Genomic DNA, 27,500 nt, shown 5'->3' on the forward strand with positions numbered 1-27,500 from the left:
CTGAGGTCTCCAATGACTAGCACAGCATTCACGACTAGACAGCTTTGTTTAGCACACACAGAATTAAACTAAGTGAATGACACGAGCAAATTATTTCTTTAGGTACAAAAGTAAAAATTTAGCTTGGCTAGAAACAAATATAACTAAAAATGGAAAATAAAAAAAATGCAAGATGATCCAAGTCTTACTGTAATGAATGCAAAGTATCTTAGAACTGTTCCTAACCACGTGTAATGGCTCAAACCTCTAGTCAGACCAAGCACTCAGGAGACTTAGGCAGGAAAGGGAGATCACTGTAAGTTCTATCCTGGTCTACAATGTGAAACCCAGTTACAACAAACAAAAAGAAAAGAACATTTCTTAGACCAATACACTGTTATATTAGCAACAAACTTTTTTGTTTGATTGGTTGGTTTTTTGGTTTTTCAAGACAGGTTTCTCTATTGCTTTGAAGCCTGTCCTGGAACTAGCTCTTGTAGACTAGCCTTGAACTCACAGAGATCCTCCTGCCTCTGCCTCCCCAGTACATGCGCCACCACCCGGCACAGCATACTGTTCTTATATTAGTGACCAGTGAATGTGTTTGAGAGATAAATACAAAACAAGTAAAAGCAGAGTTTAAATCATGATTCCCCCCAATCCAAAGTCTACCTAACATTCAAGAACCCTTGTGTGAGGCCAACACCCGGCAGCCATTCCCAAACATGATTTTTTTCAATAATACATGTAGTCAATTCAAGTTTAATACATAAAAATTACTAAAAGACAGAACATTTAATTTTAAATATGAAACAGAAATCCATCTAGCTACCTTCACACACACACTCCAGAGAGAAGTATGTGGTCTGGCTGATGTAACCAGCACCTTCCAACATGGAAGTCACACAGCCAATCAGCACTCTGGGCCTGGAGTCTGACAACCCTTTGCTAGAGTTTTTGTTATCATCTTCCCATTTATCAGAGACAGCTTCCACCTGTAAGACAAATGAGTGACTACATCATTATAAAGAAGAGTAAGAAAAACAAATTACAGGCAGGACTGGGACGTGCAGGAACAGGTACAGTGGGTTCAGTGTCTGGGAAGATTTGCTTCCTGATTCACAGAAAGTGTTTTATGAAGGCACTTTTTTAAAAAAGAGTTAAAACAGATACCCAGGTTAAGCTGGATGTGGTAGAGCATGGTTTTAATTCCAGCACTCAGGACACAGAGGCAGATGAGTCTCTATTAGAGTCCTGCCTGGTCTATGTAGTAGTCCCAGGTCAACCAAGTCTACACAGTGAAACCGTCTCAAAAAAATCAATAAAAAAAAAGGGGGGAGGGGGAAGAGTCGCCTGTAATTCTGGCCACCATGGGTTTCAGAATGTAACATACTTTTGGAGACAGCTGTATAAAAATTCCTTCTGAATAAACATAAAAATATTCAAGAAAACATTAGTAAAATGAATGTAATGGCATATTATAAGGAATATACACCACAAACAAATAGGGTTTATCCCAGAATGCAGAAGTAGTTAAACATTTAAAATTCAGTCAACATATCACACTGGTAAGATGAAAAAAATTAAGTGAATATTTTCATTGATGTATAAAAATCACTTGATAAAATTCAAACCTTCTAGGACAGGGAAGAAAGGAAGGATGAGATCTAACATGGCCAAAGCATACGGCAAACCTGTATGAAAGTGTCTTGGGACTAAGAGACGGCTAAACAGTTAAGAATGCTGAGTGTTCTTTCAGGACCCAGGTTCAATTCCCAAAACCTACATAGCAATAACTGTATTTCATTTGTATTTTAATAAATAAAGCTTGCCTGAAGATCAGAGAGTAAAACAGCCGCACTGATCAGCCTTCAGACCCGGCAGTGGTGGCACACACCTTTAATCCCAGTAGGCACACTAGTGTGCCACAGAAACTGCCAGTGGTGGTGCACGCCTTTATTCCCAGCCCTAGAGAGAAATATAAGACTGGAGGAGACAGCTCTCACACAGTCTCATTCTGAGATTCCTGGAGGCAGGATCACTTTTTCAGACTGAGATAGAGGTAAGAGCCAGTGGCTGGCTGTTTTGCTTTTCTGGCCTTCAGGCTGAACCCCAATTTCTGTCTCTGGGTTTCTATTAATCGTGTTACAAATAACCATCTGTAACGCCAGTTCCAGGGGATCTGACGCCCTCTTCTGGCCTTGTCATGCACTGCACACACAAGGTAAACAGACATGTGCAGACAAAACATCCATACACATAATATTTAAAAAAAAACTCAAAAATTTTAATGTCTTTATAAAAGTTGTCACCATGCAAGGAATAGATGCCGCAATAATTTTATATTTAAAATTTTCCAGGCTGGGAATAGTGGCACACATCTTTAATTCTAGCATTCAGGATGCAGAAGGAGGCAGATGTTTTGGAGTTCAAGGTCAATGTGGTCTACATAGCAAGTTCCAGGGCAGCCAAGTATACATGGAGAGATTCTGTCTAAAAACAAAAGACAAATCTCAGCAATCCTTTGCAATACAAACAACGAAGCAGGAATAAAAAGGGAGCTTTTCCAGCACAGTAAAGGAACATAAATAAAGGAATGTGTCTGCCATGGTTAGCGTCACCCAATGCTGGTGATGAAATGCTTTCCTCCACGGTCAGGAAACAGGCGAGGGTGTCCACTCTCCTCGTGTCTATTCTACACTGGATTCAAAGTCCTCACCAAAAAAACTAGGTAAGAAAAAGAAACTAAAGGCTATATCCAAATTAAAAAATTAGCAAAATTATCTTTGTTTACAGATGCATGTATAAATTCCTAAAGATTGCACATTTAAAAAAAAAAAGACCCCAAGCAATTAAAGCTATTAATGGAATTTGATAAGGTACCAGGCAAACAATTTGTTTTGTTTCTATGTTCTTACAATAAAGAATACAAAATAGAAATTAAACTTCAAAAAGAAGCTGGACATGGTAGTGCATACCTTAATACCAGCATTTGGGTGGCTAAGACAGAAGATTGTGAACTCAAGGCTAGCTTAGGCTATAAAAGAAGATTCCATTAAAAAAAAAAAGAATACTTAGGAATCAACAGTCAAGGAGACAAATTAAGATGAAAAACTTAATCATGTAATTACACTAAATGAAACTATGTAACAAAATCAACAATAATATTGAGAGCTAGTGGTTGAGAATTCCTGCATTGTTATCATCAGGTTCAGAGTGCAGATCCTAACAGTCATGTAAACAAGTTGATACAATGTTGCTAATTTAATATTAATTTGATCATTTTGTATTATTTAATCTATCATTCTACTTCTAATACTTTATACTATCAAAGAACTATTTTTATATAAAATAGGAAATTGCTGAATAAAAGGCACTGATCATTTTGATAGTCAAATGTTTTGTTGCTGTTGTTCTGTCTTTGTTTGAGACAGGGTCTCACTAGGAAGCCTTGGCTGGACTGGAGGTCACTGTGTAAACCAGGTTAGTTTAGAAGTCACAAAAATCTGCCTGCCTCTACTTTCCAAGTGCTAGGATGGCCGATCTTTATAATTTTAAACAATTATTTTTAAAACACTAGAGAAATTTTAAATAAAAATTAAAGAATAGGTGACACTGCATAAATATATAGGAAAACTTTGCTTTCTGAATTACAAATTTCTATGTCTGAATTATTTGCCATTACCATCATTTGTGTTTTAAAACAGAAATCTCTATAAATGACAAAAGCTGTCTCTCCCAGGCACACTTCACCACAGCCTTCTTGGCTGGGCCATGTCTGAGAGTCACAGTGAAGGGTAACTGCTCCTAGCAAGCTAAGACTCACCCTGATTGCTTTCAGTCCATTCGACACCTTGTTTTCTTCAACAACGGCAATAACCTCCTGCCCAACATTCAGAAGGACTTTGCTGGTCACAGCATCATTGGAAAAGTAGATTAGATCATCAATCATGCCATAATCACTGCAGTATCTTGTCACAACGCCCTGCACAGTTTTCAACCTGGTATCACCTGGGACAAGTGAGCAATGAGGTTACATTAGTAACAAAAGATAATCCCAGAGCCAGAGAGAACGGCTCAGTGGCTTAGTGCTCCCTGTTCTTCCAGAGGACCCCAGTTCAATGCCTAGCACCCACAGGGGCTGTGGTGGAGTGTCGTAACCATCTGTAGCCCCTGAGGATCTCATACCGTCTTCTGGCCTCTGTAGCTACCAAACACATACAGAGTGCGCCCTCTCTCTCTCTCTCTCTCTCTCTCTCTCTCTCTCTCTCTCTCTCTCTCTCTCTCTCTCTCTCTCTCTCACATACATACATACATACACACACACACACAATTAAAAAGTCAAATCCTACTACAATTAAACTCTACAGAAAAAGGCAAAGTATGGGTATTCATGGGGACAGGAACTTATTGGCTGGATTTGAGAACTGGAGAAGCAGCCATTGAAGTACGTTTGAAAGAGTGATTTTGAAGACAGAAGAATCCTAGGTTCTGAGGGGCGCAGGCAGTGAACAAGGCGGGGCGAGCTTTGACTCCAAACTCAGGCTGCCTGGCTTGACTCTAGCGCTTCTACCACGTGTAACCCTGATGTGGCCCTGAACCCTTTACACGTCAGCTACCACCTATGAAATGAAGTCAGTAGCTATCACTACATGACAGCGGTTGTATGATTAAACGGCAGACTATATGCACAACGTGCAGACTTGTGAGTGGCTAGCACGGGCTAGGTGCCCTGTATATGATCAGGCGTAGATGGGCATCTGAGGAGGCCTAGACATGCATTATCTGTCACCGTCTCATCACCGTCTTAGACACAGCCTAAGAGGGTAAGGCTGCAAACAGCACTGAGGGAGGGCACTCGGAAGGGCATCTCCTCAAGGAGAGGAGAGAGACCTGGCCAGTCCGTGACCCATCTTGGGCTGGAGCTGCAGCCACCCCCTGTGAGTCCCCACTCCACCTTTCCCCTCACCTCTCACTGGCAATTCAATTCTCAGCCCCCAGACCACAGGATACCTGGGGAGACAGTGCAGCACAAAAACCGGATCAAGCTGTGGCTGAAAGCCGCTGTTCTCGCTCTTCCACACGCTGTGGCCCTTTAATACAGCTCCCCGTGCTGTGGTGACCCCCCCACACACACACCATAAAATTATTTCATTGCTACTTCATAACTATAATTTTGTTACTGTTGCGAACCATAATGTAAATATCTGACATGTGACCTCCATCGGGTGTCCTGCCATAGGTTGAGAGCCATTTCTTTGGAAGGATAACGTTATTTCTGCATGTTACTTTTGGCACATTAGCACACTTACATACAGGTCTTTATCATGCTGCGCTCAGCAACTCCATCTTTTTTTTAAATGTTATTTCTAGCTTCTCTTTCAGGAAATTTCATTCTTTTAGAAGACAGAGAAAGCAACCAGCCCGAATTCCCATGCGGGGTTGGGGGCGAGGGGCTAGAGAGAAAGGCACAGTGACGTCAGCAAACATAGCGCTTAGACCCGGGAGGGGTAGGTCACCTCTTCAAATTAGAAGCCTGGGGACGGTAAACAATCCAAGGGGGACGATTTCATAGCTCTTTGAAAGGACATGAGGTGGTGAGAGTATGATTTCTAGACCTCCAAGAGGTCGGTGGGGGGCAGAAAGCAGGCAGAAACGTGCAGAGACAGCAGGTCCCTCTGTGTGGCACCAACCATGCATTGTTAAGGTAAGGGAGAACGAGGAAACCAGTGGCAGCGGACCCAAGAGTTTAATCCAACACTCAGGAGGCAGAGGCGGGCACATCTCTGTGAGTTCAAGGCCAGCCTGGTCTACAGCGTGAGCTCCAGAACAGCCAGGACTACACAGAGAAACCCTGTCTCGAAAAACCAAAACCAAAACCAAGAAGCAAGGTCCAACCTTAAGCCTCTAATGGCCTGTTCTTGGGCCACACGGAAAGAGGGGAGCACCAAAGAAGGCACCCTAGCATGACCCTAAGGGGTCACAGCCGGCCCCACCTCCCAGGCCAGCTGAAGGGCTTCCTGCTGGGGGCTCCTCGAGCCCTTACCTTCTGACAGCTCCGGCCCGGGTTGCCCGACCTCCTCCTCCGGGAAGTCCTCCCTCCTCCAGAAGAAGGACACCAGCTTGGCCGCTAGGCGCAGCATGGCACCCACTCAGCTTCCAGCCAGGCCCCAGGAGCTTGCACGCCACAGCCCCGCCCATTGGCCACTACGCAAGCGCCCCTAGAACTCAGCCAATAGGCTTGTTGTGTCTGCGCCTGCGCCTGCCTGTCCTAGGACTCAGCCAATAGGATCCTTGCATATGCCATGAGCCACGACCGTTAGCAAGGCGAGTTTGACGGTTAGCACGCGAGGGAGCCCCGAGTTCCTCGTGGAGGCCAAAGAGACCTGACATGCGCAGTGTCCTGACCGTGGGGAGGGGCGGGACTTCAGGCCTGGATGGTCTCGGCCTGAAGCTGGGGCGGGCATTTCTGCTCAGTCTACTTAAGTAAAAAATGAGGCCCAGCTGTGGTGGTGGCGCGGCGCATGCCTTTAATGCTGGCACTCGAGAGGCAGAGGCAAGCAGATCTCTGTGAATTCGAGGCCAGCCTGCTCTACAAAATGAGTTCATGATAGCAAGACAGCTCGGACTGTTACACAGAAAAACCCTGTCTTGAAAAACAAAAACAAAAACAAAAAAATAATAAAAATAAAGCCCACAGAACAAACAAAGCAAAGAAAGGTGAAGAATTTCCCCACTGAGTGTGACCTTAGGAGTGATTTTGTAGAAATTCTACAAAGAGAGATGCCTCCTCTCTTCCAGTTTTTCTGAGGATTTTATTTTGGGGGGCGGGGGGTACGTTATATACCTAGACTGCCTATGAACTGGCGATGTAGCTAAGGATGCTTTTACAGTCCTGATTCTCCTGCCTCTATCTCCCAAGCCCTGAGCTTACAGGCCTGTGCTACCGCACTGTTTTATGTGGTGCTAGGGATTCACAGCCTGACATGCTTGGCAAACATTGCTTCAACTGAGCTATATCCCCAGCCTGTAAAGTGGTTTTATTTTGTGTTTTTTTTTAAAGCAATTATTTTTAAATTATGGATTTCTGTTTAAATTTTGATTAACTTGCATCCTACATAATTTGGCTTACAAGTTCCATATATATATATTTGGTGTGGTTTTCTTGACCATATAGGATATTTTATTTTGCTGTTGCTGTTTTTGTTTTTTTTTTTTCCAGGCATGTTTGCATATGACTAGAGAGTTTCTGCTACTGATCTCATTTCACATGGTCCTAGATAGTCAAATCTGGACGACTTCTGTTTTTAAAATTTATCAGGGGATGGTGGCCCACACCTTTAATCCCAGTACTTGGGAGGAAGAGGCAGGCAGATTTCTGTGAATTCCAGGCCAGTCTGGTTTACATAGTTAGTTCTAGGCCTACCAGGGTTACATGGTGAGACACCATTTCAAGATGAAATAAAACACAAACCCTTATCAAGAATTTCCCCGCTACATTAGTCTCCTGAGCCTCCTCCTCTGTATGTTCTGTGTCATAAACGAGATGTGTTCTGATGAATTAGTTAAGGGTCTAATTTAGTTCTAGATTAGATTTTTAATTTTTTTTAAAAAAATACATCAGATCTGTAAGTTTAATTTACACTCTTCTTGAGAGAATGGGAGAGAGCATTTCTTTCCTTAAACATTTAGGGGCCTGCCATAAAGGCTTCCTCTTGGGTGTGTTGCTGGGGATACATGGGAAAAAGGACCTGGGAATTTATAGGGTTGGAGTTACCTTCAGAGACGAAGGCTGGATACACAGTCAGGCTTCCTCTCACGGGGTGTGGTAGAAGTACTGCCCTTCAGGACTGTCCGTGGACGTGGCCAGCCTGAGCTGCTGTCCTGCATCAGTCTCTTCTGCATTTCCATGCAGACACCCTACGGCCATTGTATCTGTCCATCGTATCTAAAAGAAAACATGATGTTGCTTCTAGACCTTTCTCCCTGATGGTCTAAGTAGCCCACAGTACTGATCGCAAATGGGATGGATTGGATCATCCATATCTACCTGGAATTGATCCCCTCTCATCATTTTGGGTCACATCTCCTCCCATCCCCAGCCTGTTCTCCATCCAGCACCCGATGTCAGTCCACCTCAGGGTCAAAGTCAACTGGCTCCCATGCCCACAGATACCTTGTACCTGGGTGGCCTCTGCATTCTATTTCCCAGAATCCTCAGTTCATCCCTTCCCCCCTCCACCCCCAACTATGTTCCTGCCTGCTCCAGGACACCTAGGAGACCTCTGGCTTTTCTGCCCAACCTCTGTGCCTTTAGTTCCATCCACTGTCTCAATTCAAACTCACACAAAGTCAAATGTGTTGACATATGACACAGAAGAACTGTGGCCTGTAAATATTCAAGTGGGCAGAGGAGGAAGGGCAGTTGTTTAGAGATTACACTGAAAATCAGGACTTGCTCTAGAAACTAGTACAGGAATAACAATGAAAACAGACATCTGCCAGGTGATGGTGGTGCACGCCTCTCAATCTCAGCACTTAGGAGACAGAGGCAGGTGAATCTCTGTGAGTTCGAGGCCAGCCTGGTCTACAGAAAGAGTTCCAGCACAGCTAGGACTGTTACACAGAGAAACCCTGTCTTTTCCAACTCACTGTAACTTGGGGGAGCTCAAGGAGTGCACTTTCCCAGCTTGTTTGTGTTTCTCAGTAGAAAACTCTTTTGAAAGTCACGAAAGTCATGAAATTTGCTCACCATTTCCCCCCAAAAGAACACACAGAAGAATTCAATCCAGTTGGATCGATTCCCATGAATTCTACTGATTTTAAAACTCAGTAAATTTGGGAGGTTCCTCAACCCCTTCAAAAGAAGTTCCAGATGTGTCAGGAACAGTGTGGGAGAATTATTTCTTGTTTTAATTTATTTATATTTTATGAGTATGGGTGTTTTGCTTGCATGTATATGCACAATGTGTGTGTCTTGTGCCCACACAGGCCAGAAGAAGGTCTCTGGATCTCAAGTATAGATGGTTGTGAGATGCCACGTAGGTGTTGGAGTTGTAACCTACTTTGTGGATGCTGGGAATTGAACCCAAGATCCTCTGTAAGAGTAACCAGTGCTTTTAACCTCTGAGCCATCTCTCTGGCCTTGGGTAAATTGTTTCTAACCCTTCTTGTTTGATTGAAAAACTAAGATAACTGAACATCCCCGATTAGAAACCAGTGACGGGACCCAGACTGCACGTTGTTCTGCTCTTCAAGGGCCTGTTTTTTCCAAGTACTCTGGGCTGAGCCTCTTTGCAATGTGCACAAAGAAATAGTTGCTGTAATTGCCAGGACACCAGTGTCTCCAGGCAAATGAAACACATTCATGTCCCTTTTCTCTGCCTAGTGAGCAGAAATAAAGGGTGCAATGGGACAATTTTTGCCAATCCTTGGGGCTACCATGGGAACCTGCGGTGGAATTCCCAGCAGTTCAGGGGCCAGCCTTGCCAAATTGAGAACATAAAGGTTTATAAGGCCTGACAAAGGAGATTTCCATCGCGTGATAATAGGAGACAAAGAAAGACTGCTCTAAGAGATGTATGATGTGACCTGGGAGCAGTTTTCTGTTTCAGGCCCTAGGCTGGTCAGGACCCACATCCAGTGCTGGACTCTGTCTTTAGCAGTACTTCTCTTTCCAAAACACCCTCCTGGCTATTATGCAGGGAGTGGGACCAGGGGTTCTTCCTCTCCTGCTTGCGTTAGGAAAGCCCCAAGCCAGGGCTTGTGCAACCAAGGCGGACATTTCTAAGATCCACTCCCTTAATCTCATTGAAATTCAGGAAGCTGTGTGCCTGCTCCTGGCTGCAGTGCAGTTTGGCTGAGCTTCTGTTCCACTTCTGAATAGTTCTTGCTGGAAGTCCATCACCCAGAGGCCAGCTCTCCCAACAACCGGACAGCAGCAGAGGTAAGCATGAAGACATTAAACTACAAAGTAAGTACATCCTTTGTAATCTCACGTTACCACTTTGTGTTCCCCCTCTGGTTGGGACTCATAAAGTTGCTGGTGGAAGTTGGAACATACTATATCTGAAGGCTCAGATGAATCCGGATGGGTTTGGGTGGTTTTACTCACTTTGAGAATTAAGTGCTTTTTCCTTTTTAAGCTCACGCCCCTAGTGTATGAGCATATTTCTTTGTGTAAGAAAGTGTTTACTTAAGCCGGACATGGTAGTGTTTACTTGTGCAGAAGTTTAGGGCCAGCCTGGGCCATAAAGTGTGATATTTTGTCTCAAAAGAGAATTTTTAGAGGAATTTCTTGAGAGTGACTTATTATGACTAGAGGTTTTTTTCCCTTGTCGAGACTGTCCATGATGGGTTTATTGCATAGGAGGGAATGTGGTCCAAGTCTGTCCATGAGTCTCAGCTCGGCTGAGTGTCACCCTCAGTAGTATGCCTGTTTCCAGTGCCATGACACGGGAGGGGCAGTTCAGGGAGGAACTGGGTTATGACCGGATGCCCACACTGGAGAGAGGCCGACAGGACACAGGACGGCAGGACACGGGCAGCTACGCACCTGACTCAAAGCCGAAGGACCTGCAGCTGTCGAAGAGGTTGCCCCCATGCCTCAGCTACAAGACATGGGTGTTCTCGGTGTTGATGGGGGTGAGTAGCTCAACACTGTTTCAGAGGACTTCAGGTGCTGGCCTTGTTCTGTAGAGTACGTGACCCCGTCGACTGGGAATCAATATGCCTCTGGTGGGCCAGGCAGGAACAGTTCCCATGTGGGTGGGGGGCCCCTAGAGTGCCAACATATTATTTTTGTTTGTGTTCTATTAGTTACTTTTCTCAATATCTGCCGGGGTGGGGGTGTTATGTCCCCAAACCACACTTACCCTGAGCCCACAGGTCACCCGTCAGGTAGCTGGCATGACCAATGGTCTGTGAAGGTTGGAAGCCATCTTCAGGGTAGCTCTGTGGAGTGAATGACAAGAGCTGTGGCCAAGGCTGGGGTCAGGACTATAGAGCAGGAAGAGCTACAGCAGCCATAAGGACTTTGGGGACTATGGGGGACCACAGAGAGGGTTGGGTATGGCTAGAGAGCAGATCTAAGCTAGCCCAGGGTAGGGCAGTGCCATGTGGGGCCCCAGGACGCTTGTACACAGTCTTGCAGATAACCCCAGGTGCTTAAAGTGTGCACAGTAGCTGAGGACCAAGCCACTGCATGCATCTCTCTATGACCCAGACATAGGCAAAATAAATATGGGAGGGTGTTGATTAATATGGGAACAGTTAAGTTGCACTCACAGGGCTGGGAACTGCCTTCTCAGGTGTCTCGTCATCAAACAGAGCCAGTTATAACATGAATCTATGCTGCTGTTTTGCAGAGCTGCCTTCTTGTGACTTCCGGATTTTCGCTCTACTTGGGGAATGTGTTCCCCTCTGAAATGGATTATTTGCGCTGCGCAGCAGGCTCTGTAAGCACACCCCTCAGCCACACCAGCACCCTAATTCTCCCGTTGTGGGTTTGAACCTCTGTGACCTGGGGTTTATAGGTTGCTGGTAACTATTTATGTGACTAGTTTTGTTTCTGGTAACTACTTGTGTGACTAGTTTCCTCTCTGGTAACTACTCGTGTGACTAGTTTCAGTAGTCTGACCCCTGTGTGGGAAACAGCACTTTTGAACCCGGTGTGTTGTGATGTCTTCCTGCTCCTATTGTCTTGGGTGCCACTATGGCATCCGCTCTTGGTAGTTAGGAGACTGCACCCCTGCTCCTACCAAATCCTGATGCCATGTTTCTAGAATCTCACCCATTGCCAAAGGATACTGTCCTCAAGGAGGGAAGGAGAGAGCCACTAACACCCCCAGACTCTGTGTCTCCTGCCTCCACAGTGTCTGGCTAGCTTAAGCACAGAGCACACTATCATCTGTGTGGTAGCTGGGCTCTGGGGACCTTCTCATGGTGTCTGTTAAGAGACTCCATGACCACAGAAACTCTTATAAAGGAAAACATTTAATTGGGATGACTCACAGTTTCAGAGGTTCAGCCCATTATCGTCATGGCAGGTGGTGTGCAGGCAGACATGGAGAAAGAGCTGAAAGTTCTACATCTTGATCCACGGGCAACAGGAAGTGAACTGTCTCTACACTGAGTGTAGCTTGAGCATAGGAGACCTCAAAGCCCACCCTCACAATGACATACTTTCTCCAAAAAGACCACACCTACTCCAACAAAAAACACACTTCCTGTTAGTTAGTGACACTCCCTTTGAGGGCCATTTTCTTTTAAATGTCCACACACCCTAAGGTCCTTCAAGGTCCTGGATCCCCAGGTTCACTCCTTATGCCTTTCCCTATTCAGCTGGTGACTGGCCAGCACAGGTCAAGGTTCCTGGGAGTCTTTTCTTCCCTAAACTCCCTGCTAGGATCCCCTACCCCTCCCACAGGACTACTCCCATCAGGGCCTGAGTTATCACGTGGGGCCCAGCAGTTAGGAGCATTTCTGCTCTTGCAGAAGACCAGGGTTCACTTTCCATCCCTGTAATGGCTCATAACCACCTGTAACTTTAGTTCTAGGGGAGCCAATGCCCTTTGCTCACTCTGTGAGCACCAGGCATACACGTGGTACACAAGGACACATGTAGGTAAAACACCCACACACATAATATACAATAAATAATTCTTTTTAAAAAAGAAGAAAATAAAGACTGCAGACACCAGTTTCTTTTAGCGCCACACCCCAGCCATGTGCACATGCTATCGTTGGCCTCTTTGCTCCTTTGAAAGAACGTGAACCCCTTCCTGCTGCTTCCTCTCTGGCTATGTTTACTGTGTACTCATCATGGGAGCAGGATCACTGTGTTTCTGACCAACACTGCTCCAGGGTGGCAATGATCCCTCAGTCTCAAAGGTGGGAAACACTCATGCCTGCTTTGTTACACCCCTGGCAGCTGTCTTCCCAGAAGCTGGGGTTTGATCGTTGGGTTACCTAAGTAGGTCCCAAGCCCTACCTCGGGCTCGACACAGGTTTCCTTTCCCTCCCATACCACCCACTATATGTGTTATGTAGACATCCCCATTGACCTCTGTCCCATGAGCCATATCCTTTTAGGTCCCATCTACTGTTCTAGGGGACTAGGGTCCCATTGCCCACATGATTGATGCCACGAGGCTTACCAGACCCAGATTGGTCCACCTCCAGCTCCCCTGACATTCTCACTAACCACCTCCCCTGGTTCTTGATCTGGCTTTGGAGTCACAGCAGGGTCAGACATGGCCTGGATGACAGCCACTGAGATAACGGGAACCCTAAGTACAAGGGGACACTTTTGTTTTGGCCACATAGTTACATTTCCCTTCTGGGTAATTGTTCAACAACACCAAGTTATAGTATGACTTCCACTAGATGCTTTTTAAATTAACTTTTGAAGTATAACATTTTTATAAATTCTTTGAGAATTTCATACACATGCATACAATGTATTTGAACCATATTCTTCTTCCACTCCTTCCCCTATTCTCTCAGATCTATCTCTGACCTCCCTACTCCCCCCAACTTCATTTCATTTTTCTTTTTAATAACCCACTGAGTCCAATTTGGGCTGAGTTAACCCACCAAGGGCCATGTCATTTAAAAAAAAAAAAAAGACCTGTCTTTCCCTTCCCCCACAGTCAGCAACTCCTCAGTTAGCGGTGGGGATTGGTGAGCCCCTTCCTCCTAAATACTGTTTTTAAATACAGTTACTTTGAAATATCAAGGGACTTTCAGGGTTGAGGGAGCTCCTTGTATCAAGTAGACTGACTCAGATCACTGTAGAGACTTAAAACACTGTAACACACCATTATCTTAATTATACTCTGAGCTGGAGTTAAAACCCAAAATCTGTAGCACCATCGGCAAGAGCCCTAGCTAACACTGAGCTACACCCAGCCTGCCACGCACTGTTTGAAGGTTGACACCATGACCAGGGCACAGGACTCAGGCGAACTCTTGGCTCACCCAGATTCTGGCTTCTTTTCAGTGCATCCCCTCGGCAATCGTGAGCTTCGCTGTGGGGAGGAGAAACGTCAGCGCGGTAAGCAGGCTTTGTACTTATTGTTTTAAAAAATTATTTAATTAATGCATATATGTGTGCCTTCATGAATTCATGTGTACTGTGTGTATCCAAGTACTTGTGGAGGCCAGAGGGTGTCAGATCCCCTGCAAGTGGAGTTCTAGGTGGTTGAAGGCACCTGAGGTGGGTGCTGGGAATCAAATCCAGGTCTGATTCCTTGGTAAAAATGGTAAGCACATCTCTGCAGCCCCGCACTGGATTTAAGCTGCCGGTGAAGCCTCCCCTGCAGACTTGGAGAGCCCACAGCGCTGAGCTGTGGAAAGCAGATGTCCTCTTGATTTCGTTAGTATTTCTAAAGAAGGAAATGCCTCCTGCTCTGTTTTCCAGATTCCCAACTTCCAGATCTTGTTTGTCTCCACGTTCGCCGTTACCACCACATGTCTGATCTGGTTTGGGTGTAAACTGATCCTGAATCCCTCAGCCATAAACGTGAGTCACTGGAAGGGGATTGGGTCACATGGATTTATGTTTTGACCCGAATCATGTCTTCCCACTGATATCGAATGCTGCTCCCACTGAGCAGGGGCAAGCTCTGGTTAGAGAGTCACTGTAAGCTGCCTGTGCTGGTGGGTGTTGAGGATTTTTGCCTATGCTTCTGAAGGAAGGAATCATCTCTATTGAATTCTGAGTTTCTTCCATTGGACAAATCTATTGAAAAATTATATTTTAGGGTCTAATTCCCAACAGCAACAGGCTTGGGATGCAGCTCGGGGGCAGAGCATGTGCTTCTAGAATGTGCACGTTTTAGTCCATTACCACACATGCTAGAAAAGACAGTAACTTACTAATGTATCTTATCCAATCTATGATACTCCTGTTTATGAGGCATTCTGCTATCTTTTGTACTACTGAGAAAAGTGGGAAAAGATTACATAAAATGTAACATTCTATGAGAAAAAAAACTCACCAGAATTAAGGATGCTCTATCTATTCTTGTGAGAACATACAAGAGTTCAAGGACCACCCAGACTGCTGTGTATAGAAGAAATGCAGCCGACGGAACACTGTGATTATTAAGTGCATGTGGCAAGTTGCTGGATATGAACAATAAATATAAAAATTTAATTGTGCCACAAAATTGAAAATATTCTCTAAACACAGATGCTTTATAGAATTAAATGTGTAGAACTGGTTATGCTAACTCTTCCTATTATTCCCAGCACTTAGGAGATGGAAGGAGGAAGATCAGAGAAGTTTAGGGTCAACCTTGGCTATATAGTTAAGTTTGAAAACAGTCTGGGCTATATGAGACCATGTTTCAAGAAACAAACAAAAAAACAAAAACAAAACCCTAACCAACCAAACAAAACATATAAAGTTCCTGAGAATATGCCTAACAAGAAATTATAAACTGTGGCAATTACCTTTTTATAATTATTTTATGTTTACCTGCATGTCTGTCTGTGCACTGCGTATGTGCCTGGTACCAATGGAGGCCAGGAGAAGGTGGATGCCAGGTACACACCCCAGACAAATGGAGGGTGAGCCCATGAGACAATGCAGGGCACAGTGAGAGGCCCCTCTCCAAAGTCTGCATAGGGCCTGGTTCAGGGGAGAACAAAGAAGGAGAAGGATCCCTCAAGGACAGGTGGGGACACGTCCTCCCACAGCCAAAGTACTGGAGAAGGGTAAGCTGGGTGTGGGTTACAGGAACTATTGTAGCCGGTCAGACCAGAGTCACATCGTACTGGGGCGTCAGGCTATGATATAAGTTACAGCAAGTACTGAATCAAATTATCCAGATAGACCCCTTACCTCTTACCTGCCACGTAGATGAAGACTTGAGTTGTGTGGGTGCAGCTAGGAGAGACTGCTCTCTCCCAAGCATGGGAGCACCCTTGACAGAGGATACCTTCGACACACTAGGATCCCCAAGAGAAATTGGTGCCCAAGGAGGAGGAAATCACAGAGCAAAGTAACTCGGCACATGCCGAGAGTCTCTCTGATGACAGCAGCAGGCCCTTCAGAGAACTATTTGGTACTTGTATGTATTTTCTTAAAATGAAGACATTGCACCATCCCAAGTGGAAGCCTTGGAGAAACACTGGTACACCATGGATAAGAAGCATGCATGAGGGGCTAGAGCTCTGGCAAGAGACCAGCAGTCCCAACCTCACCTGATGTTTACATCTGCAAGACTTCAGTCCCACCTGCGCTAGAGGTCAGACTCCATAAGTAACTAGGCCCTCCACAGCCCCGACCACCTTGAGACCTGATGGTTATTGAGCTCCCCGGGGTAGGAGGAACCTGAGGAGCACAGTATTTGTCCCAGTCCTGCTCAGAAACTATGCCTCCTTCAAGGACATCCATGTGAATGGGACATTCAGGAGCATGCCTCCACCTGTGTAGGCTGCGCCACACTGCAGACCCTTCCTCAGATCCTCTGGGCTCTGCTAAGTGCTGGGAAACCTTTGGGGTCCCTACGCTGCTATTACCTGTGGTAGGACTCAGCCGTTCCTGCTCTCTACCCATCTCCTCGTGGGTTGGTGTCACGGCTAATCTTGTCAACTTGAGCACATCTGGAACCAACCAGAACCCAAGCAGCTGGGGACAGCTGTGAAGGGTTTGTCTTGATTGTATCTTTTGAGGTAGGAAGACCTCTAAATCTGGGCCATACCTTCTGGTAGCAGCCCACATAAAAGACATGGAATAAAGCAGCTCTTGCTTTTGGCCTGCTTGTCCTCGCTGGTGCTGGTGAGTTCATCTGTCCCATGACCGAGGCGTTCCTTTGCTCTTATTAGAACCTACTTTCAGGGGATTCCAACACAGACCGGAGGCCGGCAGCTCTCTAGGATCCCAGCACCAGACCGAACTAGTTCATATTCATATGACTTTTCCAAAAGACATGAGAAGAGTCATCTATTTACCCCAAATAGAAACAGTTTTACTGACCCAAGAACCATGCCTTGACCCGAGTTACTCCATTTTTAATGGAGGTGCCAAGAAAGAATGACTCAATCTACATCTTGTTTATACAAATTAAGAAAAAACATTTGCCAAGATGTTTATGTTAAATGGTAAATGACACCTGGGATAAATCGGAAACACCAGGCAGATGAGCTTTTCACCTACTAGATGGAACCCCTCACTTTGACTATAAAAGAAGGAGCATCCCCAGACGGAAGTGTGGCAGGCACAGTGACCAGTCACTTAGAAACTTGTCATGAGATTCACCAAGACTCCCTCACTGCCCTCATCCCTATGTTTCGATCTAGCATAATATCTTCTTGTTCTAATCACACCAACCCACTTCAAACTGACCCTTGACCCTTGAAACTGACCCACTTCCAAACCCTCCCCGACCTGCTTTTGACATCCTTTGCCGGAGCAGCTTGTCCAGTCCCTTAGAGACTTCTCACACCTGTGTCAACTCTGCCCCTGACTTCAGAACTTCAGCTTCTCCAACTTCTCCTATTGACAAGTATGGTAATACACTCGGTTGCAGGTTTTTTACCTCAGCTCAGTGCTATTTGGTTCTCCTTGCCCCTGAAGATCTGGGGGATGGGGGTTAAGTGTCTACCAGTACCCTCTAGCCTGGCCTCAGGGACGGCTGGACCTATTTTTTTCTCTGGCTTTGTCCTCACTGGTCTGGCAGGGCTGGGTCTACAAGGCAGGTGGTCTCAGTTGTAACCACTCTGCTTGGAGCTCCCTGGGGAAGCTGCAGTCCCCGAGATGATCTAGTCTAACCGTCACAGGCTCCTCTTGTCCGAGAACTCACTTTCGTGAATTATCTGTCACTGAAGTGAGTGTCCTGGCTGTTAGTTGTCAGGATCCCAAGGAAGCAGGCACTTGGAATTGTTTTAAAATACCATCCACATATAATTATTCCTGATATCGTTATGTTACAACACGAATGCATAGTCCAAGTGCGTTGATTCTTTGACATTTACCAAGGCTCCCCATGTGGAAAAACAGATTTCTCTTAGTGTTCCATGGTAGTTATAAAAGAATGAACGGTTTGTTTTATTTACACAGAGAATTGCATTTGTTTTTTAAATGTTGACTTTCTAACTGTCTAGACATGGTGAAGACAGTGGTTCAGGAGACATTGGCATTGAAAAGAGAGTTACTGCTCACAGATTCCAGTGGAGGGGACACCCACACCATCAGAGCCACCAGGGGAGCAGCAGGGCAGTGTACAAGCAGAGGCAGTGACAGGGAAATAGGCAAGCATTTCCATTGTGGCCACCACAGAAAAGGACAGGTCAGACGGGAGAGACAGATGACCCTCCAGCTTGAATAGCTTCCAAAAGCGCTGGACTCTAGGCCATCCCTAGTTGCCTGGATCCTGCCCTGGGGTGACAGGCAGATAGATAGTAACCAAGTTAGGGGCCATACGGGGTTGGAGGGTTGTGTACACTGTTTTTTTTTTTTTGGCAACTCTAGTGATTACCCATCCCTAGGAAGATCAAGGCTGTCCAGGGTCAGCCAAGCATCAGAACACAAAAAATAAAATGTACTTAACATAGCACCTTTCTGGTTTTAAGTGTGTGTGTGTGTGTGTGTGTGTGTGTGTTGCTTGTTTTTGGTGAGACATGGTCTTACTATATAACTCTGGTTGACCTGGAACTTGATTTGTAGACCAGGCTGGCTGTGAACTCACAGAGTTCTGCCTGTCTCTGCCTCCCAAGCACAGGAATAAGGTGTGTGTTATCATGCCCTGCCAGATAAGAGTTTGTATGTGTTTGTGCTTTGGATCAGTTTCTGAGAAAAGTAAGTTAAATTCTTTACCTGCAGTTGTTGGTTTATCTATTTCTCCCCTAAAGTCTGTCATTACTTTGTATATTTGATGTTCTGTTAGTCAAATATTACTGTATAGTCTTTCCCTTACAAATTTACTTTCAAATACATATAGTACACAACTATCATCCCACAACTTGGGAGGCTGCGAGAGGAGGACTGTGAATTCCAGGCTAGCCTACTACCTACAGAGTGAGTTCAAGTTCAACCTGAGCAACTTGGTGAGACTCTTTCAAAAGAGGGGCTATGGTATAGTCAGTGGTAGAGTACTTATTTAGCATGTAAGGGATCTCAAGTCCATCTCCTAGTACTGCATAGTGAGTGTGTCCATATCAGTTAAGTATTTTTATTTATTATTTATTTATGTAGGGCCAAGGCACAACTTCCAGTCCTTGTGATGATAGGCTTGTGCTCTGCAAGTGTGAACATTTATGTAACTGCTGACACAGTTGGCCTCAACGTGGTTCTGCCAGCCTTTGAGCCTTGTATTTGCAGTTTCTAGAAACTGCACATGGAGCTGAGCATACTATGAGAACTGTGCTAATGTTTTCTGTGTGCTTAGAAGAGCGTGGGAGCTTAGAGTAGGGTGGGAAATACAGTTTAAGGGCTTTGACATGAGGCAGTTATGCTCCAAAAGGAATAAAATGTAGTTTATCGTGAGCAAGATAGAAGTAACCAAAGCCCAGGAACACAAACTCAGGCTACCTTGAATGACGGTCTACTGTGGAAGAGGTTATATGAACCATTATAGACCCACAACAAATGGAAGTCCTAAGGCAGTGCATTTACCAGGAAGGCAAGCAGTGGATAGTGGGGAGTCACTTTTATACCTTGCAGATGTTATGACATGTTTAGCTTGATGGTATTGGAAGCTAGAGGTCTTTTACATACACATTCCAATGTTTTCCCTAGGAGTCACAAAGATGTTAGGCCAGATACAGATACTGATTGTGAGGGGCTGTTCAGGGACTAAAGACAGGCCCAGGTGATTGGGCTCTTTATCGGCCATATTTCAGTTCTCCACAACTACGAGGTTCTAGTTATTCAATCAGTATGGGAGATTTCAGCCCAGGTGAGACTTCTATAGAGAACTTTGGCCTCCAGGTCCAGTGGCCTATGTCAAGTCTTTGCATAGCCATTCACTAAGGGTAGCTTTAAAAACAAGAACCTGGGGCCAGTGGTGTGGCTTAGCAGATACAGATGCTTGCTGTCAAGCCTGACAACCTGAGTTCAATCCCCAGGACCTACAGGTGGAAGAAAATGACTGACTGCTGCAAGTTGTCCTCTGACCTCCACATGCATGCTGTGACTGATGCCCCCACCCCCAGTGAATAGGTGTAATTAAAAAATTTAAATATCAAGAAGTTTAACAGTGGGAGAGAGAGAGAGAGAGAGAGAGAGAGAGAGAGAGAGATTGAAAGAGAAAAAAAAATCAAACTAAAAACAAGACCCACACAAAAGAGAGGCAGTTTGTCGCCCATGGCTTGCTCAGGCCTAGGAGAAGGAAAGGAGAGCGGGGTTAGCCAGCCGAAGGAGGATGGTAGCTTTCTGGGGGAAGGACTGGTATGGCTGAGGCGCATGTTCCCTTTGCAGATCAATTTCAACCTCATCCTGCTCTTGCTGTTGGAGCTCCTCATGGCAGCCACAGTGATCATCTCGGCCCGGTCCAGTGAGGAGTCCTGCAAGAAGAAGAAGGTGGGTCTCCCACAGCTACCTCCTTATGTCCCTGAGCTGGGCCTGGCTGCGGGAGGCCACGAGTGTGAGGGCACAGGTATGGGTTGGGGAGCTGCTGGCTGAGCCTGGGGGCGATGGTACAGCCCCACTGCCTTCCCAGTGTCCTTCCCCTCCAGTACTGTCTTCAGGACTGTCACTGGATGACCAGTTCTGCAAGAATGGTGTGGTAAGCTGCAGTGATTGGACACGTCCGCATGCAAGCGGAAATGTCTATACTTGCATTGTTCCTCCGGACTGAAGGGCGCAGACCCTGAGGCTTTTAGAAGTATAAGTCTGTCCATGCATTCTATGGCTCCACAAGGCTTTCCTTCTTCCTAGGGTTCCATCTCGGATGGCGCCAACATTCTGGATGAAGTGGCTTTTCCTGCTCGGGTCTTAAAATCCTACTCTGTAAGAAAAACCCCTTCCTCTTCTTTCTCTTATGTTGACCTAGGGCTTGGCTATGTAACCTAGTTTGCACTGAGCTACCGACCCTCCTGACTCAGCCTTCCGTGTGGTGGATATAGCATGGGCACCTCTGTCACTGTGCGGGGCTGGTGCTCCTAATGAGGCAACTCCATGTTCATCCCCCTCAGGCTGAGCTCTGCCTGTGAGCCTCACTGTGGCTCAGGTAGCAGCTCCCGCCACCATCCACCTCCTTGGCCTTGTCCATCCACCTCCTTGGCCTTGTCTAGTGGTCTCTCCATGGTCAATGTGAACAGGCCAAAGAAGGGTACCTACTGAGCCCATGGCCTCTTTTGGGGAGGTCTGTATCTATACACTGCATTCGGGGACTTCCAGAGTGTCTCTTATCTCACCACAGGGGCAGACCATTGGCGTGGTGGCCTAGCAAGGTGACTGTGTCATTTTTCCCCCCTAGGTGGTAGAAGTAATTGCTGGTGTCTCCGCAGTCCTTGGTGGAGTGATCGCTCTAAATGTAGATGAAGCTGTTTCGGGCCCACATCTCTCAGTGACATTCTTTTGGATTTTAGTGGCTGTGAGTACTTCCTGGATGGTCACCTTGTCTATGTATATAGCTAACTAGACATGGTTATTGCCAGTTTTGAGCTTCCCTCCTTAGACCCTACATAGCTGGATTTTTTTTAGCACTGTGTTGGTAAAATTCACACAAGAGAGCACACAGGACAGTCTCCCTCCCCACAAAGAATCTGGGAACCAAGGATTAAGTGTATTTCCATAAAAATTATCTTAACTGCTGCCATTATATTACTTTCATATTTTTCTAAGAAATCCATTATATTAAATGCTGCTATGGTAAACATTTAGCACAGGTCTAGCATATGGGAATGTGTGACACTCGGCCACTCCTTTAAACACAATCCTTTTGTCATTTTAAAACATCCCAAGTCTACCTGTGTGATTTATTGTCAAGAGTCTTAACAGTCTGTTGGGTTCAGACGCAGCCAAAGTTTGTTTGAGCTCATGATGCGCCCCAGAACAGTCAGCCTAAAGCGACTCCTCCACACTCAGTATTTCTGCACATCTCAGATGGATGCTGAAACCATACCCATTGTGGCTTGTGTTTCCCGATGTCATTTTACACCATGCCATTGTAACTTGCCATTGGCTCCTGGAATGGGAGGTGGGGCGGAAGCCTATCCTTGGGGTTCACATGGCTGAATGCAAGAGCCTTACCCCTGCTTGTTGGCCTGCTTGTTCCATTGCTTCCTGACTGGTGGCTTTGTATCCTGCTCCTGCTGTAGCCAGAGGGCACTTTTGGAAAGGCCACCCTCAAAAGAGACACATTGCGCCAGGCACGCACGTGCAGCCACCTCGGCCTTGGCAGAGGCTGTCTCCACTCACCTTTTCTCTAAGGCCTTGACAAGAGCAGACCCCTTCTTGGTTTATCTAGGCTCAGGTATCCTGGGGCCAGTGCTGTTATCCTGGGGCATGGGTATTTCCTTTACAGTTGTTTGTATGGATAAGAACCTTTGAGCTGGGAGACAGTTCAGGAGCCCCTCAGGCTGTTTAGGGTCCTTGGAACTCCTGGGGCCATGGCCCAGACAGATGGCCAAAGGGCTCCTCAGCTCCCTGCCACCTCCACGGTCCTTGTTTGTCTGGAGTTTGGAAAAGACATTTTGCTATCCAAAGGAAGAGGCCCACACTGTCCCCAGCCCAGGATAGGCAGACCTTCCTGCCTCATCTTGAAGAGGTACCCACCTAACCCAACAAAGGCTTGTGTGCAGCTCAGGGTCCGTGTCTCAGAAAACTCTGCCAACGTGCCAGAGGTTAAGGGACATCCCCGTGAATAGAGACTAACTAGGGGGCACAAAGAGGAGGCCCACCCTAGCTTCAGTCCTAGATCACAAAGCAGATTCCTCTTCATTTTGCTTTTGGGCCCACCGGACAGTGCTGCAGATAGATCCACATTTGCGTATGTTGCACTGCGCTGCGCAAGTGTGTAGCATATAGTCAGATGACCACACTGGAAGCAGAGCACAGGGATGACAGATGTCAGCAAGGTCATCCCAGTGACTTGACATGTCACTCTGCCATTCTTGCAGCTTCTCTACTTTGAGTCTTAAATGTTTATAAGCAAACAGTTGAGGAACAAAAAAAAAAAAAAAAAATACCAAACCTGTGCCTTTTGTGGCTGTGGCTTCCCTGAGCCGAGGCCACTTGTGGCAGCCCTGGCCTTCCTTCTACCAGACAGAGGGCGCATGTCATCAGAGAGGAGTACAGGCTAGGAGATGACTTCCTGGACACCCATCTCTAAGATGTTCTCTTCTTTCCCCAGTGTTTTCCAAGTGCCATTGCCAGCCACGTGACAGCAGAGTGTCCCAGCAAATGTCTGGTAGGTGAGGCCCAGCCCTTCTATGGTGGCATGGGTCACACTCTGGGTGTGGCTGAACAGGAGTTGAGAAGGAGAGGCCCTCAGAGGCCAGTGGGAGGGCCAGGGCAGGCACCACTGCCATGAGAGGATCCACAACTGTCTTGGGGCTCCAGGGGCCCAGCTACCCTATCTCTGAAAACAAAACATAAGCACTTCATGTTTGGAAGCCAGAAAGTCCTGTTGCTGAGGAAGGATGAAGGAAGAGACCACTCTAGCTTTGTCCCACCTCCTGTGGGAGCCGGTTAGATGTTAGCAACCACTGGTCTTTGGGCCTAACTGTTCTGAGAACGAGTATCCATGCTGGGTTGTGTGGACCTAATGCACGGGGGAGTTTAGAACAGGGCTTAGAAGAGTGGGAGAAACGGATAGCACACAAGAGCTGAATTTTCATCAGATTAGATGGTCACATGTGAAATTCAAAACCTCACATGTCACACACAGCACTGAGTGAATGAGTAGAGTTTGTCCAAGGCCACACAGTGGTCCAGCCTCACAAATTCCCAGGCAGGTAAGCGCTGGCCACACCTACTGCCCAACCTCCTCTGTTGTGTCTGCCAGGTGGAGGTGCTGATTGCCATCAGCAGCCTGACATCCCCACTGCTGTTCACTGCCTCCGGATATCTGTCCTTCAGCGTAATGAGAATCGTTGAGATTTTTAAAGATTACCCACCAGCCATCAAAGTATGTATCCATTCTGTTTTGAGACTCTTTGTTAACAAAGTCTGGGGAGGTGGCTCTGGGGCATCCACTGTTTTCCTGACAGTGGCCAGGACAAATGGGCATCAGCCTGAACAAAGTGGCCTTGCCCAGTTTGCTCTGGGTGGGGTGGGTTGTGTGCGGATGGGGTAGGGTCTGATTTGCTTTCTCCATGTTGGTTCTATGCCCATGGGCTCAGAATCTGCTTCTATGTGCTCTCCCTGCTTCCGGTCCCTTCTGAGCCCTTTCACTGAACAGAGCTGGAAAGAATTGTATGTTTACAAATAGGCTTTTGTATTGTTTCCAATTCAAGTTGAACAATCTCCTTTATTCTTCCTGATGTTCTTCTTATTTTATTTTTTAAAAGAAAACAAACCATCTTTTTTCATTTTACATACCAATCCCAGTTCCCACTCCCTCCCCTCCTCCCATTACTTCCTGAAATTCTTTTACTTGATGTTCTGTAGACCAGGCTGGCCTCCTCAAACTCACAGAGATCCTCCAGCCTCTGCCTCCCGAGAGCCAGGATTAAAGGCGTGCACCACCACAACCTCCTCTGGGGATCATTTTTTTAAAACCCAATAATTTACCCTAGTGTTTGGTAAACACCCAGAGGAATCTTCTGTACCCTTTCATTAATCTGTTCAAATATTGCCCCACTGACCTGAGAAGTCCCTGGTGATGGGAACTGGGTTACTTCCACCACCTGCTGTAATGAATAGCTCCTGGTGACCAGCCTTTATACACATTTCGTATGAATCTGAGGATGAGCACCTGGGAGAGGGACTATACAAACAACAGATGATTCTGGACTCCTAAGTCCTCACTAGACGACTTTCTAGCACGAGTTTTGCAGACCACAGCAAAGCCATGGACAACAAATCTGATCTTAAGATGCTTCTCTTGTTGAAGCCACGTTTGTATAACACCCCTTGTTTCCACCAATCCTTTCACGCACTTTCTCACAGGCTATGCTCCTGCCTGCAAGGTCCTCTCTTTATATCCCAGCGCCTGCTCCAACCTGTCACTTCGTACCGGGACTGCCCTGTGCTAACGGGAGAGGTTGTAAACCTGCCTCCTTCTCCTCCAGACAGGAGAGCTCCTCTCTGTGCAACACACATAGCTTTTGCTCTTATGCATGCATTTATATTTTAATTTTTGAGACAAGGTCTTGTTGTATAGTCCAGTCCATCCTTGAATTTGAGAGCCTCCTGCCTGGGCCTCCTGAGTGCTGGGATCCTGGGCTCACAGCATCATGTCTGTCGGCACTATGTCCTTTATGTGTTAACATTTAGTTGCTCTGTGTTTTTGTGGACTGGTGGAAGGCATCCATCTGGTTGCTTTGTGGATATTTCTGAAGCACTCCTTGCTGTGTGAAGTGCATTTTATTGCCTCTGGTCCCTGGGCTCCCAGGACAAGGACTCTTGCCCTGTCTTCTTGTTCTCCCTTATTGCCTCCCCCGCACCAGCAGCTGGTGTTCAGGTTTCTTTGCTGGCAGGTTTGGGCCCATGACTTCCCTTCAGCCAAAGGCCCTTCAGAGCCAATTGTACCAATCTCAGGATTGTATTTCTTGCAGATATATAGTGGAAATTTTTGATTTCTCTTGCCCTTTGCACACCCTCAGCACGAGCCTCGAGAGCCTCACATGAGGCTCTTTAGCCTCCCTATGGTTGTTGGATCTGAGGGGTGGAAGAAACACAACCTGGGTCCTTTTTATGCTTACTTGTTAACTGCAAGCTAGCAGAATTGGTTGAACTGGAATGTTCTGATTCAGATTACTGAAACAAGAAAGCATGTTTGGGTTTCTAGGGCTCGGTGGTCAAGGGGGGAGTGTTCTGACTGCATGGAAGCCTTAGACGAGGTGGAGAATTTGCAGAGTCTGCTTGTGGATCTGCTCACATCCCGGTCTTTCATCCTAGTCTTACGATGTGCTCCTCCTGCTGTTGCTGCTAGTGCTGCTGCTCCAGGGGGGCCTCAACACTGGCACAGCCATCCAGTGTGTGAGCTTCAAGGTCAGCGCCCGGCTACAGGCTGCATCCTGGGACACCCAGACCTGTCCCCAGGAGCGCCCAGCAGGGGAGGTGAGTGGCCTGCCTCGCAGGATACCTATCCTGGGTCCTCAGAGGGACCCTCCACTGATGTCCTTCAATATTTGTTGTGGCATTTTGGTTTTTTTTTTCTTATTTTCAGTTTTAAATACCCAAGAGAAATCTTGGAGAAATAAAGCTCGAACTAGGTTATTTTTTTAAATGACTAAATGAGTATCAATCCATTCATGAAAAAATACCATGGCCATAGTGCTTTAAGTTCTGCTCTTACAGACACGGAAAAGCCTTCCAAAGACTTCTGCAGAAGGTGCCAGGCTCCATGCTGTGCAGAGGAGGCTGCCCCTGCCTGGCATGTGGGGCTCCCTACAGCTGAACATTCCTACTCTGTGGCCAGTGGGCTGGGAGTGGTCAGTCCACAGTTACCTGGACAATACTCTTCCCGCCCCCACCCCCTCCTATGTCCTGATGCTCCCACAACTGAGGTTGGGTCTGCTAATGTCTCCCTAAGCCATCTGACCCTGCAGTATCTTCCTGGACAAACTTGCCCACTGCCATCAAGGAAGTGACCACAAAGTACCTGGCTGTTTAATGCCCAAGGAGATGTCCAGGCAGGTCCTGCCTGGCAGGTCTTTCTTTGTCTTAGGCCAAATGAAGTCCACCTTGGTCTGTGTCCTGACCAACAGGCCACAGAGCCAGATGAATAAATTGTTCTTGCCAGATTCTAGAACTGTCCATCTACGGAGGTCTGAATAAGTGGGCAAGCTAGAGTTACCCTATCTCATGCTGGAGGCGTGTCTCTGCCTCAGTTGTCCACTTCTTTTGCTGCCGGGTACACCCCCATCTTAAAGCCTCCCCCACTGGACACCTACAGAACTGTGGGAGGGTGTGCGGGCATTTCTAAGATGCGTTGTCCCTATTCTAGCGCCATCTCCCCTCAGATTGCACATGCAAAGAAGCTTGCATACAAGAACACAAGACACTGCCCAGGCTGAGCTGAATCTGCCTTCCCTCCAGGTCTGGCCCTGATGAGGTAACACTATCCTTGTCTCTCATCACAGGTGGACAGAAGCCCCCTGAAGGAGTTTGACAAAGAGAAAGCCTGGAGAGCTGTGGTGGTACAAATGGCCCAGTGACTACAGGACGAGAAGACCGAGTCTCGGCGTCTGTCTGGCCTCCGGCATGGTCAACCGTACAGACTCTGTCCTGCAACCGCTGCTTTCTAACACACGCTTTCGCTCCTGTGCAGCAGCCAGGCTGCAAGGCGGTTCTCACTTCCTGTAGTAGTTTAACTTTGGAGCAGGCAAGCGTTGAAGGTTGCGCCCTGTCAAGTGGGTCATTCTGTGCTTCTCAGATGACCCAGCTGGCCTGGGCAAAC

At 46.6% G+C, this 27,500-nt stretch overlaps 2 protein-coding genes across 7 annotated transcripts in view; one reads left to right on the forward strand and one right to left on the reverse strand.

Moving 5' to 3' along the window:
* Mov10l1 (Mov10 like RNA helicase 1) overlaps positions 1-6,154 on the reverse strand; it is a 63,236-nt gene extending 57,082 nt beyond the window's left edge. Inside the window, exons 1-3 of the mRNA XM_050127737.1 lie at positions 6,026-6,154; positions 3,806-3,990; positions 812-974 (exon numbers count right to left, since the gene is read on the reverse strand). Coding sequence (XP_049983694.1) covers positions 812-974; positions 3,806-3,990; positions 6,026-6,122 — 445 coding nt within the window. The 5' untranslated portion in view covers positions 6,123-6,154. The remainder of the gene's footprint in view (positions 1-811; positions 975-3,805; positions 3,991-6,025) is intronic.
* A 3,709-nt stretch (positions 6,155-9,863) lies between these two features.
* Mlc1 (modulator of VRAC current 1) lies at positions 9,864-27,258 on the forward strand. 6 transcript variants are annotated; one of them, XM_050130760.1, is made up of 12 exons: positions 9,864-9,925; positions 10,407-10,623; positions 11,346-11,435; positions 13,982-14,035; positions 14,402-14,503; positions 20,408-20,509; positions 20,867-20,938; positions 21,408-21,524; positions 23,286-23,342; positions 23,940-24,062; positions 25,997-26,158; positions 27,184-27,258. In XM_050130760.1, the coding sequence occupies exons 2-12, from the start codon at positions 10,411-10,413 to the stop codon at positions 27,256-27,258; spliced, it is 1,167 nt and encodes a 388-aa protein (XP_049986717.1). In that variant the 5' UTR covers positions 9,864-9,925; positions 10,407-10,410. The 6 variants fall into 6 exon arrangements, with proteins under 6 accessions (XP_049986717.1, XP_049986725.1, XP_049986680.1 ...); XM_050130768.1 differs by having other exon boundaries at positions 10,425-10,623; XM_050130723.1 differs by lacking the exons at positions 9,864-9,925; positions 23,286-23,342 and having other exon boundaries at positions 10,429-10,623.
* Positions 27,259-27,500: the final 242 nt, after the last annotated feature.

This window comes from Alexandromys fortis, unplaced genomic scaffold (assembly GCF_014885135.2).
Source record: "Alexandromys fortis isolate MF-2015 unplaced genomic scaffold, M_Fortis_MF-2015_v1.1 scaffold_28, whole genome shotgun sequence".
In the NCBI taxonomy this organism is placed as follows: domain Eukaryota; kingdom Metazoa; phylum Chordata; class Mammalia; order Rodentia; family Cricetidae; genus Alexandromys; species Alexandromys fortis.